General features: G+C 39.1%; 1 protein-coding gene across 5 annotated transcripts in view; it reads left to right on the top strand.

Annotated features, from left to right (window-relative positions):
• The first annotated feature begins 3807 nt into the window (after positions 1 to 3807).
• LOC149832161 (zinc finger CCCH domain-containing protein 27-like) overlaps positions 3808 to 23788 on the top strand; it is a 73327-nt gene continuing 53346 nt past the window's right edge. For all 5 annotated transcript variants that reach the window (XR_016433086.1, XR_016433089.1, XR_016433087.1 and 2 more), the window contains exons 1-2: positions 3808 to 3936; positions 4069 to 4170. Coding sequence is in view for 1 of the 5 variants with exons in the window: in XM_090012372.1 (XP_089868498.1) it covers positions 4103 to 4170 (68 nt within the window). In the remaining 4 variants the exon portion in view is untranslated. The remainder of the gene's footprint in view (positions 3937 to 4068; positions 4171 to 23788) is intronic.

The following is a 23788-nucleotide window of genomic DNA, read 5'->3' as shown; positions in this document are numbered from 1 at the left end:
CTATATTTGTGTAAACACCTTACCCGTTGTAGAGATTTAAAACCAACAGCTTAGATATACCATATTTGGATCCACAAAATGGGAGTTCAAATGGATCGTATATGGACAACATCATGGCTGACCAAATTTTGAGTCAAAAGTTTAAGCAACAGGTTAGGATACGAACCTGAATATAAAGTAGACCAATAAAGTAAATTTAAATCCAAATTTTGAATTTTGTACAACATTACATTAACAGGTAAAAATAGGCTGAAAACATGTACCTTGTTTTATATATGGGAAAATATTGGCCACACTCTAGTGTATGGTACTCTCTAATTAGAACTCATGGGTGAAAGCTTATTTCAGCAATTTGACCCCCGTAAATGCATTCATCATGGTTCATTTTACACTTTTGACTGTTTAGTTATGACATAAAACATGTTTTTCTCAATCATTTTTTTTGAAAGGCAAGCTGGAGTTAGTCGGACCCCTACCAGTTATACAACTATGCCATTGGGTTTTGAACCTATGAACCTACAACGACGCCCCCACCACAAAGCGACGTGCACTAGCTGCTTCTACTAGACGAGCAGAGCCTCAGTTGGTTCAGAGAAAATTGTCAATAAGGGAATTGAAATGATTTAAAACATGTTATTAACTAAAAAAACCATGTGAAACATATTACAGGGCATGATCCACCAAAAATTCAAAAAAACGTGATGAAACGGGTTGTTCCTATTAGGATACAGTCAAGGATATCCAATATTTTCCCTTTATACGTAAGACACATAGATGGATAATATATAAGGATGTCAGGACCAGGGTGGTACCATGGGATAAGGTCTTCACCCTTGCCCCCATCTCAAAATTTTGCCTTCCATCTCTACATGGGTTTTGATTTTAACCTCCACCCCCCATTCATTCTTCGTTTCTTGCTCTCCGTCCCGCGTGCAAATGAGGCAAGGTGGGGGCTCCATTTTCCTGTCCTTCCATCATTGCTGCCTTCTCTTATTAGAGGAAGGAGAAGAGATACGAGAGTTCACTCAACTTATTAGAGGAAGGAAGATGAGAAATTCAAGAAAGGGTTTTATGGTAGGGTTATATATATATATAGTAATTTCTTCAACAAGGACGGGGTGATCTCAAGGTAAGTCTATTCCCACTTCCATCCCCCGAACGGGTTTTGATTTTAACCTTCATCCCTGGTTCATTCATCATTTCATATCCTCCATCCTCGGTCTAAACGGGGCCTGTTTCCCCATGGTCCACTGCCCTCCCCATAGGCGGAGCTGGGGGGGGGTTGCTCAGAACTGGGTTGTAGCCCAGTCCTGCCTCCCGACCCAGTTAAATATATATATATATATATAGCCCAGTCCTAGCCCAACCCTGATTCCATATGAAATAGATTTTTATCCATTTTTGTAGCCCAGTCCTAGTCCAGCCCAGCCTTGACCGCAGCAAATAGTTTGATTTGTCCATATGAAATAGATTTTTATTAATAATTGTAGCTATTTTTTATTTTATCTCAAAAAAATTTTTTTTTGGGGGCGCTGCCCCTAAACCCCAGACTATCACACCAAATATTTTTTTTTTCTACACCCCTATTTGCTCCCCCCCCCTCCCACCCACCCACCCACCCACCCCTCACATGAATCCTAGCTACACCCCTGGCCCTCCCTAATAATATACTTGTTTGGAAAAAAACATATTTATATAAAAAACACATACATGGGTCGGATTTGGTACGAATCATGATACATCCAAGTAAATTATTAATCTGAATTTGAATCCAAAAGCATTGAATCACATATATCTGAATCCAAATCCAAGAACACATTAGATTCTATTTCAGATTCACTTCTGAAAGCAATGCATAGGATACACATATAAGATCTGAGCTAATCTGATTCATTAATACCCCAACCCAAAACCCACATTAAAACTTGCCTAAAAAGATCTAGACAAGCATATCTCCCCAGCAGAAGACCAGGTTCCTCTCATGCATGGATAAGACCTTAATAACGATTCTTACCATGTTATTGCACGAGTAAATGATCACAAGCCCAATATTCATGAACTTGATGTCATCTTAGGATGGGAATGGAACCAATTTATTTACATCTTCAATCAAAATCTGCCATCATTTTATTTTTTGGGTCTTCAAATAAGACCCAGATGTAAAAATAGATCAAATTTAGACTTTTCTTTTTGCTAGGCGAAGAGAAAGCCCAATTCTCATTAGCGCTGTAAACAAGCTTTACAAGCGAGCTTGTATTGTTCAAGCTTGGCTCATTCATGTGGCTAGCCAAGCGGAGTTCAACCTGACAATCCGGCCAAGTATAAAAGATTGGATTTAAACTGGTTTGTTTATAGAAGCACATTTTTTCTAGCTGGAAGAAATAAAATTATTAAATAATGCATGTAAAATATGATATATCTAAAATATATTTCTTACTAATGAGTTTTCGAGTTAAGCCAAGTACTTAACAGTTCATATTTAGTTTGCCGAGCCTGTTTTTTGAGTTTGAACGAACTCTTTACAAGCCTAACATGAGCCAAGCCACGAGCAGCTTGACTTGTTTCTCAGCCTAGTGCCGGCTTCTGTTACTCCCAGCTTTGCCTCCATACCACAACCTTCTATACATTTAGTTGTTAGTGAGCTTGCATGTTGGGGCTTGGATTAATTCGGATCTGTGTTTAGACTTTTTTATTGCATTAAATCCGGATAAGCTTTTCTGCTGGATCTACGTTGAGATCTAGATCAAATTCAATTGTTTTCACTTTTTCCACGTAAAAGCCTCGCTCTAACCAATATGATCATATCGAGTTGTCAACCATGTTCAACCTAGAGTTGTCAGTGGGTTGGGTTTGACCCTGATCCTACCTATACCAAACCTTATAGAGTTAGGGTTTGGTGATAAAGGAGGTCTTATTAGAAACTGGGTCAGACCAAGAAGTCCAATTAGTTTATGGAGCCGGGATGATTCATGAAATTTCATACCAAACCCAAGTCTGACCTGCCCATGAATTTTCAAATATATTACTGGATATGAACCAGGTCTGGTTCACGTAATCCATATAAAGCACGGATATGCTATTTCTTATGGTGGACCCATTGAGGCTCAGGTCCGGGCCCGGCACTAGGAACTCAACTCAGATCTGGGTTGGAACCAGATTGGACACATTAACACCCATTCAACTCTGCCATAGGGGGTCCATTTCCAACTCGGATCCTAAACTGACCACTTGCAATGAATTTCAGATTCAGATTCAGCTATGCTATGGTCCGAAGCATATCCGACCCATTTGCAACCCTTAAGATCATAAATAGGGGTGTCAACGGGCCTGGTTTGCCCAGATCGGACCTGAACCAAACCATATAGGGTCCGGGTATGGTGATAAATAAGAAAACCCGATAAGATCCGGTTCCAGAATCGAATATCCGATTAATATATGAACCCGGGTGTAGTTTGTGAAATTTTATACCAGACCCGGACACGATCCAAGTTCAGATTAAGACACACACATTTTCAATGAAAAAATGATAAAAAATATGATTTTACCGGGTATGATCTGGGTTTGGTTCATATAATTTTTATCGGGTCTGAGTATGATTTTTCTTTTAATAAACTCGATTAGACTCAGGTCCGAACCCGATACCATACCCTGAAAATCTGATCCAGTCTGGTCCCACCTGGATCCGAAGCAAACCCGACCTCTTGACACCCCTATTCATAAATGTCATCCCCAGGTAGGGACAAGGACATCTTATTCTTGGTCACACTATTTCATGTTTTTCTCCCGCACAAACAGCGAACGTAAAAAATCCTCTTCTCTTCCTATTTCTTCTCCAGCGACCGTGGGAAGCCCAAAAACCCTACGAAAATCGCAGACGTCGAGAGTAATTCCAAAAAAATCGAAAGAAAAAATGGCACTAATCGTTTGAATCAAAGAGTTAGAAATTCGTTTCCCTTCGATTCCTTCTCTATTTTCTCGTCATTTTTTTTGTTCGTTCGTTGCTCCTCTTCTAGTTGCGTTTTAGGGTTTCTCAGTTCTTTTTTTTCCTCTCTGCTATTTGCATCTCAGGAGAGCCGCTATTGGGGTCGTCCGATGAGGAACAATGGTCGGTGATATGAAAATCGATGAGGGCTCCTTGACTCGATACCTCGTGGCGAATCTCGAACCCTTGTGAGTGCCTTTCTGTTTGTTTTTTGCTTTTTTTATGGGATTTAGTGGTGCATTTTCATCAAATTTTGTATCCATAGGAGAATATTTCTGAGTTTTTGACGCTTCTTTTTATGATGATTTTTGGTTGTTTTCGAGATTAAATGTTGTATTTTCCATCGAATTATTGATGGGCAGGGGAAATTTTGAGTATGGTTTTGTTGTTTGAATACTTCGTTTCAAATTTCTAGGATGAATTTGGTTGCTAAATGGAATTTTGAGGCTAAAAAACTGCTCTGGTTTTGGTTGGGCAGGGGTGGAAATTCTGGTGCTTCTGGAACCTTGGATTGAAAACGCGGGCTTTTTGTTGGGTTTTTTCTGAATGGTGGGTGGGAGTGGAAGATGAGAGTTTGTGCCTTAGTTTGTAATAATTGTTGAGTTTCCTAGTCCGCGTTTCTTTGCGTGGTAGTTTATGGGCCTTTTGGTTGCAGAATTTATTGAACTTACATTTCTCCTTGTGATCGTCCCATCCGTGTTTTGGCGGTTTATGATTGGGTCCTTTTTTTCTTTTAGGAAGTTTTAGTGTGAACAATTTTTTATAGTACTTATGTAACGACCCGATTCGGGGTCTCTCGAGCCCGGTGACGTTAGTTCCCAAGAGGAAAATACTCAATAATCTAAAAAACAACTTAAAACTATGCCAATTTTTTTTCTTTTATTCAATATTTTAAGGTCCATACATTCATTTACAATATCATAACCATTCAAAGACAAAAGCAGAATAGAAAGTAAAGGTAAACTATACTTCTGATGTGGCAGAGTCACAGTCTGATACTAGGTCCTGTGAGTGATGACAGCAGTCCCTGAACCTACAGTTGTAACCAAAAGAAGGGGGTGAGTCTACAATCCAATAAGATTCTATTTACAAAGTGACACGACCGTTGCAACTGTAGTGAGCTCTAAGCTCCTAGTCTTAGTTTAATTTGCTACTTTACACATATGTTATTTATGACTTTTATCTCATTTACCGCATCTCTATTATCATTTTCACACACCTCTATTCTATTCGGTTATTTCAGATATAGCCTTTTCGGGCGTAGCAACTCATGTAAACAACTCAGAGTCTACGATGTTGGCTAGACATATGAATCACCCACAACAACGTAGTCTAAACCGGCCTAGACTATGAACACAGGTGTTACAACAACTTGCCGGTTGTAAGCAGCCGGGAGCGAAGAAGCTCAAACGGTAACTAGCCGTACAGTCAGGGTGGCTATACCTGCCCCCAAGGTATCACAAGGAGCTATACCTACCACCAAGGTATCTCAAGGAGCTATACCTGCCCCAAGGTTTTGTGGTTCATACTACATCCTACATGTGTGGCAATGTTTTAAACCCTAAGGGTCACCTAGAAACGTCTGAGATATTTCCAGGTTGCTCAAGAGGTACACACCTCAACATTGCCCCAGACCTTACCTCCTAGTAGAGTTCTCCATCGTATTCTGTGTGATCATCCTAATATTCACATCTTGAAGTCAGTGCGTTTATACAGTCATCAATGTATGTCCACTAACTACTTTTAACACATGTTCACATCTCTGAACTGTTAAGGATGACAACCCACAACAGATTAATTCACGACACTTACAATGCTCTTCTCAAGGCACAAACATGACATTTCTCAAGGTAATACCTACTCTGAGACTCTGGAACTCTACCCTCAATTTCCACGTAACACATCAATATCATACATGTAATCATGTCATGCTACATTTATTTCGTAACTTAAAAAATATGCATGATCAGGTTTAAGCTTCACACTTGAATTCTATAGATTCCTAAGCATGCAAAATAGTGTCTATACAATAACCAAACTAGCATACTTGAAGCATTGAAATCATATAGCCTAAACTAGCTGGCATGCGTTTTAATTAACTAAGGAGGAATTTGCAAATGTTTACTTACATGAAACACTTAAATTCCAAATTCTTAGTTTTACGCAACCTTTGATCTGAAATCAATAAATACCTCGTATTACCAAAATACCTTGAGACTTAACTGTCCAACTCTGACTCCATTCTTTCAGAGTTTGTCATCACATCCCCTACTAATAGATTCAACTCAAGCAGTAGAATCCACAGATTCAAGAATCACATGAATCTGACTTCGAGGTATTTAGCTATGCCTTGTATATTTTGTAGGCATATTAAGGGTAAAATGGTCTTTTTACTTTTTCAACCATTAACAATGACCTTTATGTCATCTTTACCTCATGTTACTTTAAGATCCACATCCATAATAAAAATTGGACCACTTAAGTCCTCAAATCTGATTTGGATCTTGGATTCGGTATTCTCGATCCAAACTCGCTTGAAATAGTTTGTCTGGATCTAAATCAAGTCGTCTAATCGGATTTGACTTGAGTTTTGGGTCCAGATTAAGATCCAAATCTAAATCCAATTTGTAATGGAAAAATCGAGTCTTCGCTACTTCGATTTTTCCACCGCACGTGCACACGTATCTTTATATACCTCACGTGTCCGATCTGTTTCGGTCTAGAATGAGTCGGTTTGACCCATATTGGGCCCGCCTTTGGTCTGGACCGAATTGATTCCCCATTACAAACCCGACTTTGTCTACTTACTAATTCGGACTCGACTTGGTCTGAATAGACCGAGACGGTCTGTCACGGTATGTAGACCCGACTCGGTCCGTTAAGACCGAGTCGGTCTGTCAGAGTACTCAGACCTTGGCTCGGTTTGCGTTGATCTGGCTCGATCCGGGTCATGCCCAAATCGAGCAATATGGCCGACTCGGTCTGCATAAAATGCAGACCGAGTCTGCCCTGTATTAATTCTACAACAGTTCTGGCAACACCATTGTTGCCGAACTGTTGCAGCTTCTGCAAGTGGGCCAGTGCCTGTGGCGATGAGGGCAGCGGTCGAACCACCTGCCTCCTCGCGACAGCCAGTCCTCCCCTCCCCATTTCCGTCACCAGCCAGTTTCCCCTCTGTCGCTTTCCTTCTTCTATTGCAAGGCAGGGACATGGTTCTCTCTGTCCCTGTTTTATTGCAACTCGCCGGCAACTGTGAGGTTGCCGACGACCTCTATATTTAAAAAAAAATGAGAGAGAGAGGGCTTACCTGCTGGCGACTGCAACACCTCCTTCTCCCGTTTCTCCCTTCACTCTCTCTCTCTGGTGTTCGAGTAGGGAAAGGGGAGCCCCCCCCCTTGGCTTTTATAGCCATGGGGTGTCGTTTCCCTCTCCTCTCGAATTAAATGGGGGCAGCCCCCTTCCTCTCCCACGATCTGATTCGTGGGAGAGGAAGGGGCATTGTTTCCCCCTCCTTCCGTAACCCCCCCACGACGGGGGGAGCGTTACAACTTAGCTGCTACTTCTTTTTTGTGCTGAGTTGGACGATTGGTTTGTGTTTTCCTTTTAAGGGTTTGAAAACAATGGAAGACATCTATTCTTTGAAACTGTTCATGTGGTTGCAGGCATTCTTGCGCACACATTCTGATGTGCTGAATTCATTAGCTAATTAGTTGAAAGTGGATAGCAGTGTAGGCGTTGACAAATTGTTCCATCATGTTGGCTAACTATCTGTTGTTCAAGTAACATATAGGCTTTAATTTGGAAAACTAAAAGTTAACTAAATAGTATAAGTGGGAGAGCAGGTTTCTTTTCAGTAATTGACTTTTAGTTGCTGGCTATCATCAAAGAGTACCATCAGTGTTGATGTCCATATGAGTTGTGGTGCTATACCATCGCCAATCAATAATCACAGAAAATTTCAAACTTTGTTTTTTGAATTGGCAAATAATATATCCAATCTACCTTGTTAGAGGCCTTTTTTCTAACTCAACTAAGTGAAAGATGCCATTATTCTCGTCAATTTATCTTTTGGATTGCCTCCTATGACATTGTGCTGTCCATCATTTTCTTTCCCCTAAGGATTATATTCTTGAGACTAGATGGAGTGCCATATTCATTAAATGTTCCATTGATACTTGACTAGGATTAATAGATAATTCTTTAGAGTAAAATCAATGTTTTTTTGCGAAGAAAAATTTACTTTCACTAAAAGAGAAATATACATGGATGTTAGAGGCCACTCTTGTTAGAAGAACATAAAAAAATCTAGATAGAATCAAACAAAAATGAGGTATGGCTTAGAAACTAATTTCCCATGAAAACTTGCCAAATCTCTATTCTAAAATGGATAAATGCATCCTTATAATTTATATTGATAAAGGCTGGGTTAGTTCTCAACTCCATCAAATATCTCTTAGTTCCTCTCTGGCCAAATGTACCGCTGGGTTGGAGATTTTTTCCAAACCTAAATAGCTAGCCACTTTCTTTTTTTCTCCTACGCTATTAGACCATATATTGTCTTTAAGATGTGCTCCCAATATGCCACAAAATATGTTGACAACCAAGTCTGGAAGGTTTTCGAAAAAAAAAAGAACAAAGCCAAAAGAGATGTGGACATCATTCCTCTTCTACCTACAAAGAAGACATCCCATTGGATTTTAGTAAGGGATTGGCCAACACCCCCTAGACTGAGTCTAGGCAAAAAAGATACCTTTTTTCCTTGATTTGGCCCTCCTTCACAATGCTTTTCTTGGAAATGGAAAGTCCTAGTGTTCCAAAGGAGAAGCATAGGCTAATTTGATTGCGATGCTATAGAATTAGTATATCTCCATATGATTGAATCCTCTCCATTTGCCCATCCCATCAAATCCTCCTGTTCTTTTATTTCTTGTATTGTCATGCAATCAACAGCAGAACCAAATAGCATTATCTAAGATTGGATCCGTAAATGGATTGAAGCCTGTGTAGTCAAAAGCGCCACTCGAAGCCTAGGCTGCAGACGTTTGAAAAGCCTAGTTGGAGCCTAGATGGGACTAGTCGGTGAGTTACAATAATCATAAGACTTAATAAAATTTATACATACACATATACATGTATATCTTAAAAAACCTATATATATATATATATATATATATATATATATATATATATATATATATATATATATATATATAGTCACCTATATCGTTCAGGGTAATTTCTCGACATGGGTTTTTCTCAGAGATATTTTCAAAAGGTGAAAAATCTCGGGAAAATCTTGGAAGTTAAAAAATTGAAAAAATTATAAAAATTAGTAAGAAAGAATAAGTTTTATATTATTTTTCTTACAAAAATATAAAGAAACGAGATTTAAAAGTTTTTAAATTACAAAAAGAAAAAGGAAAAAACTGAACTGAGAATGTATAAAAATAAGTTTTAAAAAATTTGCAAAAGTATCATGCCAATATTGCAATTCTCCTTTCTTTTTATTCTCCAACTTTTGTTTTGATCTTATCTCGATATTTATGTTTTAGCAATATTTTGAAAATATCACGAGATTTCCCTGATATTATTGGCTACCTTAAAATAACGATATTTCTCATGATTTTCTCAAAATATCACCAATATATATGGATGAAACAACATCCATATAGTACATTTACATATATACATGATTAGAAAAGCGACAAGTTTGTGCTTAAGTGGGGACTAATCAGTGCCTAGTCAGCCTAGGTGGGGGCTAGTTGGTAACTTGGTACCTATGCCCACCTAGACGGAATAATCGAGACCTTTTAAATCTAGAGCACCTAGGTTCCCCAGACTAGGCATCCACTTGGTGTCTAGTCACCGATTTTGACTACATAGATTGAAGCGCAATGTAGTGGGTGGATTTAGCTTGATCTTCTTGGGGGTGTTTAGTGCGCATACACTCTTTATTCTAGGATACTTGCAGAACTTGTGAAGAAGCATACTAATGTAGCACTTGGATGTATTCTTAAAATACTTAAAGGAGTTGAAATGCCACCTTATCTTAAATTTTGTCATAATATGCAATCCTCGTGCCAAATTTCATCTTTTTGAAGCCAAGTGTCAAGGCATGTCTTTCCTTCAGCTGGTAATTGAGAACACTACTTTCCAAAGCAATTAATGAACATTGAATATACTTGGAACTTGATTTGAGAGTGCTTGCCATTTTCACATTTTATTTGCTCCGTCTAGAAAGCTTCCTTTGTTTTGAATGTCTTATTCCAGCTGTTCCCTTGTGACTTACATTGTAAAGTTGCGTCTAGAGTTTATTTTGCTTTTATTGAGTCTGATGTAAGCTGCCCGGTTCAGCTGAATCAATACCCCGAAGGGGCAACCCGTATACTTGAACTGTAATAGCCTACAGGCAAAATTGTGAATGAATCAAATGCGTTGAGCTTTCTTTTGTTCACCCTCGTTGTGATTGCTTTTTGTGATTGCAATTCTTCTCCCTCTATTCTATCTTGCTCTCTTGTACTCTAATTACAAGCTTCCGCGATTGGCAAACGAGCTGACAAGTAGGTTTGCGGTGATAAGGAAGGACCGTCGCGCCGCGCTGGCCTATTGAAGGAAATAAGCCCGTAACAAGTGGTACTAGAGCCCGTTCTTGTGCTGATGAAGGGATTCCAGAGTCGGTGTTGATAGACGCACTGACAGAGTACGATTTGTGAGTAAGACATGGTGCTACCCTATCAAAACTTGCAGAACACCAATGACAAGGCAGTTGCCGAAGCTGAGGAGATGGGTTCACCTTGGGGCCAAGAGCAGATGGCTGCAACTGTCAACAGGCTGGTGGAAGATGTGACTTCGCATGAAGAAGCGATTTCACGCGCAGTTGAATCATTCGGTAGACTGAATGATGTAGTAGCGAGCCTGCAAGAGCAGGTGATCTTGCTGATGGAACAAGTCACTTCGTTGACAACTACAGTGGCCGACTTGCAGACTGAAGTAGGGGAGATTCAGTTGAAGAGCCGCACATTGCAGCGGACAATGACTTTAAATGAGGGAAATGGTGAGAGGCCATCAAGGATTGATGTGCCAAGACCAGCAAAGTTCAGTGGTTCTTGCGACAATAAGGCCATTGAGAACTTCTTGTTCCAAGTAAAAGACTACTTGAACATTCAAAATGTGATGCTTGAGGATCTTAGGATCAAGGTTGCAACAACTCTATTGGAGATGCTATCGCTTAGTGGAGGCGGAAGCGCAATGACATGAAGAGGGGTCAATGCATGATAGACACCTTTGACAACTTTAAAATGGAGCTGCCCAACTACTTTATGCCGAGGAATGCGCAGAGGCAGACATACCAAATGGTCGGAGAGCTTAAACATACTGGTTCGTTACGAGACTATGTCAGAACGTTCCAGAAGCTTATGCTGGAGGTGCCTAACATGCTAGAAGAGGACAAGGTCAACTGGTTCATTGTAGGACTTCAGCCATGAGCACAATTTGAAGTGGAAATGAGCAACCACCGTATTTTGGAAGATGCATATGTGACGACCGAGCGTTTAGTTGACACTCAGCATAAGCCCTTTACCATATCAACTAAGGTCGGGAAAAAGCCTGACTACGGAGGCAAGAAGGATGAGCGACGCGACAACAATGGTGAGGCGTCGACACACCACCAATTCAACAAGAAATGGAATTACACAAAATATAACAACAACAACAAGGGTGCGGTTGTGACATGCTGGTTCTGTGGTGATAGACATATCGCCAGGCAGTGCCCAAAGCGTCTCGTGAAGGACGATAAGCATGCCAATGCTGCGCAGGTAGAATGCAGTGATACTGAGACCATGCAACCACGGATAAGAGTCATGCGGTCGATCAACGCAACTAGAAGTTGCGCAGTTGAGAACATGCAGGTTAGCAAAGAACTGATTTATCTCGAAGTCATTACGAATGAAAAGTCTACTTCAACAATGGTAGACTCTGGGGCCACACATAACTTTGTCTCGTGGGAAGAGGCAGAGTGGTTGAGCTTGAAGCCCGGGCTAAAGCAGCGGACCATCAAAACGGTGAACTCTGAGGCCAAGCCCATCCTTGGTGAAGCAAGAGATGTGGTTATCCAAGTGGGGAGTTGGGCCGACAAAGCCAACTTCTCTGTAATGCCCCTGAACGATTTTAAGATGATTTTGGGTATGGAGTTTTTGCGGAGCTAGAATGTTATGATGTTGCCAAAGTTTAACACATTGACGATCATGGGGCCAAACCTGTCCCACACAATGCAGTGCCTTACGTAGAAAGACAAGTCTTCAGTGTTATCGACAATGCAACTAAAGAAGGGTGTCAAGCATGGGGAGCATACATTTTTAGTTATCGTGTACAAAGAAGAAAGTAAGGTGGAAGCAGCAGTGCCGCCGACCCTAGCCCCACTGTTAGAGGAGTTTCAGGGGGTGATGCCTCGAGAATTGTCGAAGCGTCTTCCACCAAGATGCGAGGTTGACCATAAGATTGAGTTAACCCCGGAAGCGAAGCCTCTCGCAATGGTTTCATACCGCATGGGGCCAGCTGAGTTGAAAGAGCTGCACAAACAACTGACATCGTTTGTCCATCCAAAGCCCCATTTGGTGCCCTAGACTTATTTCAGATGAAGCATGATGACTCCAAGCGATTGTGTGTGGATTAACGTGCGCTAAACAAGGTCACAGTAAAGAAAAAGTACCCGTTGCCACTGATAGCAGACTTGTTCAATCAGTTGGGCAGTGTTTGAGTCTTTTCAAAGTTAGACTTGAAATCGGGTTACTGACAGGTGAGGATTGCAGATGGTGATGAGTCAAAGACAACTTGCGTTACCCTCTATGGCGCTTACAAATTCTTAGTAATGCCATTCGGGTTGACGAATGCTCCAGCCATATTCATGACTTTAATGCACCAAATCTTCTACTCTTACTTAGACAAGTTCATGGTAATCTACTTGGATGATATCGTGATCTATAACAGTAACATGGAGGAACATGTTGGGCACTTGTGAACAATGTTTGAGGTGCTGAAGGAGAATGACCTCTGTGTCAAACGAGAGAAGTGTCTCTTCGGGCAGGAGGAGATCAACTTCCTTGGTCACATTGTGGGGGCGTGGTGTGCTGCACATGGATAGACAAAAGATAAGATGCATCCAGGAATGGGTTCCACCAAACAAAGTCCTAGAGTTGCGGTCATTCCTTGGTTTGACAAACTAATATCAACGTTTTATCGAAGGCTATTCCCTCATTGCTCTGCCCTTCACAGATTTGTTAAAGAAGAATCAGATATGACTCTTATCTTGAAGAGCATGCCAAGATGCCTTTGATGACTTGAAGAAAGCCTTAGTGAGAGAGCCAATGTTGCGACTGTCTGATCACTCAAAACCCTTTGAGATCTACACATACGCATTAGACCTTGCCATCGACAGAGTTATTATGCAGGAGGGTCATCCGTTTTCTTATAAGAGTTGTAAGCTAAAGGATACAGAGAGACATTACACGGTGCATGGACGTGAGATGACAACCATCGTGTATTGCCTCAGGACTTGGCGACACTACCTTCTGGGCGCTTAGTTCGTCGTCAAGACGAACAATGTGGTCATGAGCCATTTCCAGACACAGAAGAAGCTGACACCTAAACAAGCTCGGTGGCAAATGTTTTTGGTTGAGTTCGACTTTGCCTTAGAGTACAAGGTTGGAAAGACCAATGTTGTGGCGGATGCCTTGAGCTGCAGGGCTGAATTGGCAGCTGCGCATGCGAAGCCTTCTGAAGTGCATTTGGAGGGCACATTGATGAGCTGCATCCGTGAAGGTACGTAGCAAGATCCGACAATGCAACACCTTGTCTCTCTGGCGCAGGCAGGGAAGACTCGGTGATTTAGGCTACAGGATGGCCTCCTGACGAAAGGGGGACCCATCTTCGTGCCGTGGTAGGGAAGCCTCCACCGAGAATTGCTTAAGGAGTGCCATGATACACTATGGGCGGACCATCCTGGTTAGGAGCGAACCTTAGCACTCTTTGAGCGTGGTTACTATTGACCGTAAATGACGGACGATGTGGAGGGGTATGTGCGAACATGCCTCATTTTCTAGCAAGATAAAAGGACAAACTAGAAAGCTGCCGGTCTCCTTGAGCCTCTACCAATATCAGAACGTCCTTGGGATAGCATCTCTATGGACTTCATTGTTAGTCTTTCAAAGGTAGAGGGCCTCAGTTCTATCCTGGTTGTGGTGGATCGTTTCTCAAAGTATGCCACATTCATCCCAGCTTCTAAGGAGTGCCCTGCAGAGAAGACCGCAAAGTTGTTTGTAAAGCATGTAGTGAAGCACTGGGGCATACCAAAGAGCATTGTGAGCGATCGCGATGCTCACTTCACAGACAAGTTCTGGTGTGAAGTATTTCGGCTACTTGGCTCTGATTTGTTGTTTTCAATAAGCTTTCAACTGCAGACAGATGACAAACAAAGTGCATCATCGTAATACTTGAGCAATACCTTAGGCACTTTATTAGTGCCAATTAGAAAAATTGGGTGAACCTCCTTGACATGACACAATTTTGTTACAACCTGCAGAAGAACGAGTCTTTACGCCACAACCCATTTGAGATAGTCACAGGGCGGCAACCACTGACCCCACACATTCTTGCCGCACACAAAAAAGGAAGGCCATCCTTTGCCTATCAGTTTATTCGCGACTGACACAAGCAGAATGAGTTGGCGAAGGTAATCCTACACAAGGCGACAAAAAGAATAAAGAAGTGTGCGAACAAGTATCATCGGCCCACTGAGTTCCAAGTTGGGGGCCAAGTGTTGGTGAAGTTATATCCAGGTTGCACATGCATCTTTCGCGGGCGGCACTGCAGATTGCTCAGAAAGTATGAAGAACCTTTCATCATCACAAAGAAGGTGGGCAAACTGCCGTATAAGCTGGAGTTGCCCTAGACTTCAAGGTGCACCCGGTGTTTCACGTGTGCAACCTCAAGTAGTTCCATCCAGACGATGGAGATCCGGAACGCAGCGTGCCACAACGCGCTCCCATCATGCAGAGGGCTCTGACAATACAATAGACCGAGAAGCACCTCAGTCCGATCCTTCGGCACAAGGTCAACTACTTGGGTGAAGCGAAGAAATACTTAGTGCAGTGGGAGGAAACAACAAAACCTGCGTGGGAGCCAACTTTCTAGATTAACAACCGCTACCTGGCTGAAGTCAGGGCTTACCATGAAACCGATGGCGCCGATGACGACACATGATTTGAAGGGAGGAGTATGTTCCTTTGTGACTTACATTGTAAAGTTGCGTCTAGAGTCTGTTTTGCTTTTGTTGAGTCTGATATAAGCTGCTCGATTCAGGTAAATCAATACCCCGAAGGGGTAGCCCGTATACTTGAACTATAATAGCCTGCGGGCAAAATTGTGAATGAATCAAATACGTTGAGCTTTCTTTTGTTTACCCTTGTTTGATTGCAATTCTTCTCCCTCTATTCTTTCTTGCTCTCTTGCACTCTGATTACAAGCTTCCGTGACTGGCAAGCGAGCTGACAAGTAGGCTTGCGGTGGTAAGGAATGACCGTCGCGCTGCGCTGACCTATTGAAGGAAATAGGCCCGTGACACTAGCTGTTCCACTGATTATTTCTTGTCTCTACTTTGACCTTTGTAACTTAAGACATCTCTTATTAAACCACATTATTCACAATTTCTGCACTACCAATTTATTTCCTCTTTGACTATTCTTTTTAGAATGCTACTCACTAGCCTTGGAAATGTCAAGCATAGCAATCCCATTATCGGTGCAATCTTTCCCTTGTAAATGCGCCTTTCCTCTTTTTTGACTTTTATAGACGTAAACCATGCATCTCTGGGCATGCAATATCCTTGTATGTGTGTTTCTTTTCTTCCCTTAAATGATATGTTGTCTCAACCTGGTCAGTTTTTTCATAACGTGGAAAGTAGCCATCTTCATTCATAGCCTTGTTCCTTTAAGTGGTTCGTAATTTGTATCATAATCACAAATATGGTGTTGTTTTGAAAATATCGTGATATTTTTTGGGTTCTTCAAAGAAATCAATGACTTTCAAAATATTATCATATTATTATTGCTTTCAGCTTTCTTGGTTGAGGTTGCTGAGTAAGGGTGCATGCATTTGTGTTGATTGTTACCAATATGGACTTGGTAAATTTTTGGGAGTTGTGTTCTGATTATTAGACAACCCTTTTGGTGGCAATAACTGTGGTGATGACCCTCTCTCTCTCTCTCTCTCTCTTCTCTCTCTGGCGACCTCCTTCAATGGCGATGGCTACCTACTGGCAGCAACCTCCTTTGGCAGCAACCTCCTTTGGCAGCGATGATAGGTATGTCTCCTCCCATTATTTTCCTCATTTCCCCCCTTCTTATTCTACTTCTTTTGATTTCCCTCATTTTTCCCTTTTCTTCTTCCCTACCTTTTCTTCCTCTTCTACTTTTGCTGATGCTATATAAACCAAGGTTATACTTATCTTATCCTATGTCACATGGGTGCCGGTGCAGCGATGCGGCACTTTAAGAAAACTTGGGTGTAGGGGTGCGGGAGGGTATACATATATAATTAGTAATAAAAACATGAGCATTCAACCAAATTTTAAGTAACAAAATCAGTAATAGCAATCAAATTACCCAACATCAAGTCATCAACAAATAGTACACATTATAAGCAACCATATTTCATAGAGAAAACTCAGTTCGGGCTTGGCTGGGCTTGTGAAAGCTCCGTTCGGCTTGGTTGGGCTTGTGAAAACTCAGTTGGGTGAGCTGAGCCAGCTTGCATGTTTTGCAAAATGGCTGCTTAATGCAACAAAATACTTTTTGACATACCCCCGTAAGGGCCATACCATTAGGATTCGAACTTGCAATGTCATATATATTATGTATAATGTTTAAATGTATATTATGTATAATGTTTATATTATATAGGTTTTACATGTAAAAACTCTTAAACGATATATTTTCGAGAAAATGAGCCTGCTCGTGATCAACTCTTAATAGGCTAACAGATGAAAAAGGGAAACATAGAAAGAGAGGTAGTCGAGAGATTAAGAGACGAGTGGAATGAGAGATTGAAGGAGAGGATGAGAAAGAAAATGTGTACCTTGGAGATGGAGAGGAGGCGTCGTCGGACGATGGCAGCTCGTAGGCGTCACCGACATCGGGGTCGGGAGACAGGTTGCAGACTCGCAACCTCAGGGTTGGGAGACAGAGGAGAGGGCAAAAATGTTTTGCCCTAATCCTCCTCAACCCATTTCATCATATTCTTTTTTTTTTAAAGTCCAAAATTTTGACATATATGACCCTAGGTGCGTTTACCGCACCCAGGGTCGGGTTGACCACACCTGGTGTTGCACCCGCATGTCCACTTGCATCATGTCACGTCGATGCGGGTGTGACACCTGGTTGGCCGAATCCCTAGTACACAGATCTTATCGTAACCCTTATCGATCAGGCCCAAAATAAGATACATATTGTATTATAAAAGGCGTAACTTTTGAAAAAAAATTTAAAATTCTAAGAAAACATAAAAACTCAAAAAAATTAGCAAAAATTCTAAAAAAATCAGAACACATGAAACAATGATGAATTGTATAAAATACAACTAGAGAATCACATATGAAGCATTTATGTCCTTATGAGCTGCATAAGACATCATCAAACATCAACTATCTCATAAGAACAATGCAAAATTTTAAATATCTTACAATTAAGAACATGACACAAGACTCATACTTTCATATTACATAAAAAAATATTATGGCAATAGTTGCACCGAATTTTTAAACAATTTTCACTCATTACTTGAGTGTCCCATTGCCATGCCAGATCATTTGATGCCACCTTTGTTAGAGGACTGCGAAGCCTACTTTGATACAAATTTCTAATTTTAACTTTGTAATTTTACTCATAATAAAGATTTTTTACATTAACCCACTTTCTTGAGTAAAAAAAATAGCGAAAATACACTTTTACTTTTAAATGGTGTAGGCTCAATCCTAAGTGTTCTCCTATTATAGATCACAAGTCTAATTTTCCTTCTCTTAACCAAAATTTTTAGGAAAAAATATAAAAAATGAAAAATCTATTTTATTCTTATCATCCTCCTCAAAACAAAAGTATAGACAATACTCTACAAACCAAAGTTGTAAGTATCATATCGTTACCTGTATCGGTCGGGTCCAAAATAAGATATGCATCATATCGTAAAAAATTATAATTTTTAATAAAAGTTTCTCAAAAATTTCAAAAAATCATGAAACAACAAAAAACTAGCAAAAATTCTAAAAAAATCATAATACACAAAATAATGATGAATTGCACAAAATACAACAAAAAAATCACATACGAAACATTTAAGTCTCTATGAGTTATATAAGACATCATTAAACATCAACTATCTCACAAGAACAATGCACAATATTAAATATCTTGCAATTAAAAATGTGCTATAAAATTCATACTTTCATATTACATAACAAAAATAAAATAACCAAGTTTATAAATACTTAACAGTTAAATAACCAAGTTTTTAAAAAATATACCATCAATCATCACCATTATCATTATCTTCTTATCCTCTTTCTTCAACATTCACATCATCTCCAATGTACATGAGCTCTTCATCATTTACGTCCTGTGCTCCTTCCACATTTATCCATTGCATCTCTTCTTCATTCATAATGTTTGCTTTTTCTTGAACCCATGCATCAAATACATCAAAGTTTTTCAAACTAATGGTATCAAATTGTTCTTTGTGCCTCCTTGATGATAAATTTTTCTAGTTGCCTAAAAAGATGACAAAAAATTAAAATTAGTTGGGTTTTATATGATAGAAGAAAACTTTAAATAAACACATAAAAATGATAAATAAACTTTATAAATTTATATACCTTTGCTTCAGCCCGTAAGTTGTAGCAAACATAGATGAGGTCATTGAGCCTTTTGTGCTCCAATCTATTTCTTCATTTTGTATGTAATTTCTCTCACATCCACTTGCACTGCATGTTTAGCTAAGAATGCGAATGACAAAAGCTCTTAAGTTTGGAATATCAGTTCTAAACCTGGTCTACCGTGTCCGAAAAAAAAACAAGGAAATGAGAAATCAATAAGACAATAATAGATACAATCATACAAAATACCATAACTAAATAACAATATGAAATTAAAATTGAAATAGACAATAAATTAACTGGATGTATTGAGTCAGTTTCGCATTGCTGCAGGTCTCCCAATATCATACAATGCATTATCATAAATTTTTATTTTCTTATGAATTTGATCTTGAAGGCTATAATTAGGATTCAACCTTTCAATGCAATCCAACAGTCCCTTGTTGACTTTCCTGTTCATTTTAAATGGATTCAACCTTTCAATGCAATCCAACAGTCCCTTATTGACTTTCCTGTTCATTTTAAATGTAGGGGAGTATCTAAATGCAAGATTTAAACAATATGCTGCACATGAAGAGGTTGATGAAGTTGTCCAGTCCACATATGATTAATGATGTTCCATATAGGGATGTACAATTTTTCCTTCCATTCATATTAACTCTAATGATCTCTTTTGCCTTATCCATGGCCTTATAGAGATAACCCATAACTGGTCTGTCTTCGCTGTCAACCAATCGAAGCACCTTCAGGTCCTTCACCAAATATACAATGATTCTCAACAACTTCACGCATGAATTCCATAATTCACTTCTAAATACAATATCTATAATTTCTCTGAACTTTCTTTTTTGTGCATGGGGATATGTATTCCACTCATATGATGAAAATATTTTTTTAGTACAGTTCTATTCTTTACTAGACTTTGCATTGTCAAATAACAAATCTAGTAATTGCACTACGAATTAACTCAACAATACTAGTGTACTTTCTTATCAAGTTCAAAATCCATACATGATTGTAAATAAATTTAGTAACTTCTTAGCAACATTTAATCATGTACTTTATCTCATCCATGTTGTCGATGTCCTCAATCGTGAGGACTATGCAATAAGCAGCACACGGGGTCCAAAAGTATGACCAACAATTTTTTGCTAATTCTTTTCCTGCTGCTCTATAATTTGCTGCATTATTAGTAATGAATTGAACAATATTTTGAGGTTGAACATCTTTCATAACCTGATCAAATGTTCTGAGCAATACATATGTTGTCTTGGAGGTATCCGACATATCAATTGACTTTAAAACCATAGTTTTTTTGGGGCAATAGACAATTTTTTTTATCAAGGACCTTAACTTTCTGTCTATCCACCTATCTACCATGATGCTACACCCAATTTCTCACCATGACCGCATCATCTCATCACGCTATGCCTTAACTTCATTTACATTAGTATATAAAATATTTTCTCTTAAAGAATGATATGAAGACATTTTATATCTAGGCCCGATACTGGTTATGACAACTGTCATGACTTTAAAATAAAAATGTTGAAGAGTCGTAGCAGTATAAATGTCGGGTTGCACCCAATGGGTAGTCCAAAGAGGAAAACGCTCTTAATAGAGCCTCTGCTTTACCTCCTCTCGAAGAACTCCCTCTTCATTCCCTTTCTCCTCCTCTTTTTTTTGTGCCCGCGATAGTACTATTACTACTACTAGTACCAGACATACCTTTTTCCTTCGCTTCAGAACTTCCTACTTCTAATGATATGCTAGAGACTGTAGGATCACAAGTAGGGAGCTCATCTTTGTCCTTTCAAGGCTGCACATACCCCATTTCTTCTTGTCTTTTTTCTATTAGACCAGTGAGTAATTGTTGGCATTGTCATTTCATGATATCTGCCAAATTTCTTGATGTGCAGGCCGCAACATTGAGATGTGTCCCAGATAAATGATTCTTCAACTGAGAGATATCACCCGAAAAAATAATATGACAATAATTGTACTCAATTTTCAATAAGTTTTCACTCATTATATGAGTGCCCCATTACTATGCCGGATCATTTGATGCCGTACTCCCTTAAAACAGCTCAATAAGAAGCAAAGAATAAGTTTTTTTTTACCTTAACCCACTTCCTTTAGTGAAAATGCACTCTTGAACAAACCGCAAAATCTCTCTCTTACACATGAATCATCCCCCAAATCGCTCTCACGACTCCTAGGGTGTACAGATACCTCTCTAATGACTTCTACACAAATGAGGGAGTCAACCCTCAATAGGTCTTTAAAACCCAAAATTGAAAAATTATGATTCAACCATTTTTTAAGTGTGCTGATACCTTGTATTGTACGATACACCCTGTATCGTACTATACATATGATACATACTCGTATCACGATATGAGTGTGTATCGTATCGATATTTCCCATAATAATGATATATATTATAAGATACAATAAGATACTTACAACATTGCTACAAACTCCACATCCATAGATATCTACATTCTTTTTTATATTGGATTATAGCACTTGTGTCCTTTTTGTCTCTCTAGATACCCCAATAAGCAACACTTCACAGTTGTGGGGGACAATTTGTCTCTTGTTCAGGCACCAACAAAAAACATATACATCCAAAAACTCTCAAAAAATCATAATCAGGTTTATTCTCATACAACTTTTCAAATGGAGTTACCTTCTTGAGAAACTTGATGGCATACGATTGTTCAAATATATTTCTGCCCCTGCAATTTCAACCCAATATATCTTAGGTACACAACTGGAAAACAACAATGCACGAGTGGTCTCAAATATGTGTCTGTTTATGCTATACCATTCTGTTCAGGAGTATGTGGACACATTTTTTGATGTATAATTCCCATCTCATGCAACGAGTCCAGTAACTTATGGTTAATGTATTCTCCTCCCCAAATCTGAATATAGAATCTTAATTCTAACAGAGAATAGAATATGCAGAATTTTTGAAAAATTTCATAAAAATCACTTTTATATTTCATAAAATATATCTTCATGAATCTCGTACAATCATCTATGAAAGTGACAAGATATGTAAAACATCCCTAAGCTCCCTTAGACCCTACAAGAGAAGGTCCTCAAACATCAAAGTGCAAAAGATCAAACAGACTCATAGACTCAACCTCTCTAGATGGAAAAGGAAGAGCATGACCTTTAGCAAGCCTACAACTCTCACAACACCTAACTTCGTCATACTAAAAGACTCTAGACTTCTCCTTAATATCATTTAATGACATAACATGCTTTAGCTTGGAACTAGAAATATGTCCTAACTCACGGTGCCACAAGAGTGTGGGATCCAAAATTGTTGCATGAAGACTCAACTCCACAACTTTTTGAGACTCTAAATCAAGATGATCCACATAATAGAGGTGTCCCCTCCTATGCCCAGATCCAATCCTCCTCCCTGTAGACCGATACTGCACAAAACAATCAATAGGAGTAAAAACAACATTATAATGTTTGGTAATTTGCCCAACAAAAATTAAGTTCATGGCAGTAGAAGAAACATGATAAACTTCTAAAATGTTCAATTAACTTTCAGGATCAGAGGTAGGAGTGATAGAACCATTTTTGAAACATTCATAATAGATCCATTGGTAGTGCAAAAGGGCCCATCACTCGGTCTACAATTAGTTAGTGTCTATGTCACATGGGTGCGGGTGCGACACGGGTGCGGTGCAATTTCAAAAAAAAAAAAAATATATATATATATATATATATATATATATATATATATAAAGACTCGGTCAAAGTTGTGCCCATTAGGGGACAGGTGATGAGTTGTGAAGCCTGATTCAGGGTTTTTTTCCTTACAAGCCCCCCCTGTTAAAATATGTGTACTCGTACACATATATGTATGTTGAAATATAATCCTTAAATGTACATATATATATATTTATATATATATAAAGATACGTATATATATATATGTATACGTATCTCTATTTATATATATATATATATACAAATATATATATTTTCTCTTCCTAAAATACCCTCAAGGGTATTCTTGTAATTTGTCATTTTATGCATATTCCAATTGGAATATGCATTGTAATATTTCTTTTATTTTTTTATTTTCTGTTTTTTATTTATATTTTTCGTACCATATTGGGGGCCTCCCAATAGAGACGTTGGGAGCCCCCAACGATCACAAATGTGACCGTTGGGGGCTCTCCAACGTCTCATTTGGGAGCCCCCAAGGTGGTCCCTTTGAGAGTGTATAAATAGGGGCTCTCCCCTTTGTATTTACTACTTCTTGTAGGAGCATTTGCTCCATTGTAATGGGTATTACACCCTTTTCTCTTCAATAATATTAACTTATGCCTTATAGGCATTTTGCCCCTTTTGTGGGTTTACGTGTTAGCACATTATGTGCTTGTTTTGTTCCCTTTAGTGGGTATATTCGCACTTCATGTGCATGTGTATTGGTTCATTATTGAACCTAATGTATTCAAAGCCATTTCTTTACATGGTATCAGAGCAATGTCACGATGAGGTTGTCTCTTGGTGCAACGGAAACGTGGTGCTCAAGAAATGGTGAAGTATTCATTGTTCCTCTCTTTTTTTAGAAGTTTTCAGTATCTATCTCTTTTTCTTAACATATTATGCATTATGAAACTATTTTTTTCTTGCACATTTAGTGTTTTTGATAGTTGAATCATTTCCTTTTCGCGTGTTCGTATATTTTAAAATATCTCTTTTTAAATTTGGTAAACGTGTTTATTGTCCAAATATATAATTCTTGTTTATATATTTATCGATTCCTCATCACATATAATAGTAATTTATGTTTTTCAAAATTATTTTCAATTATGTGAGATTTATGATTTTTTCATAAGAATTTCGTGATT

This window comes from Nuphar pumila, chromosome 7 (genome assembly GCF_984573655.1).
Source record: "Nuphar pumila chromosome 7, dmNupPumi1.hap1.1, whole genome shotgun sequence".
Taxonomy (NCBI): domain Eukaryota; kingdom Viridiplantae; phylum Streptophyta; class Magnoliopsida; order Nymphaeales; family Nymphaeaceae; genus Nuphar; species Nuphar pumila.
This window is presented reverse-complemented; position numbering and strand designations above follow the sequence as displayed.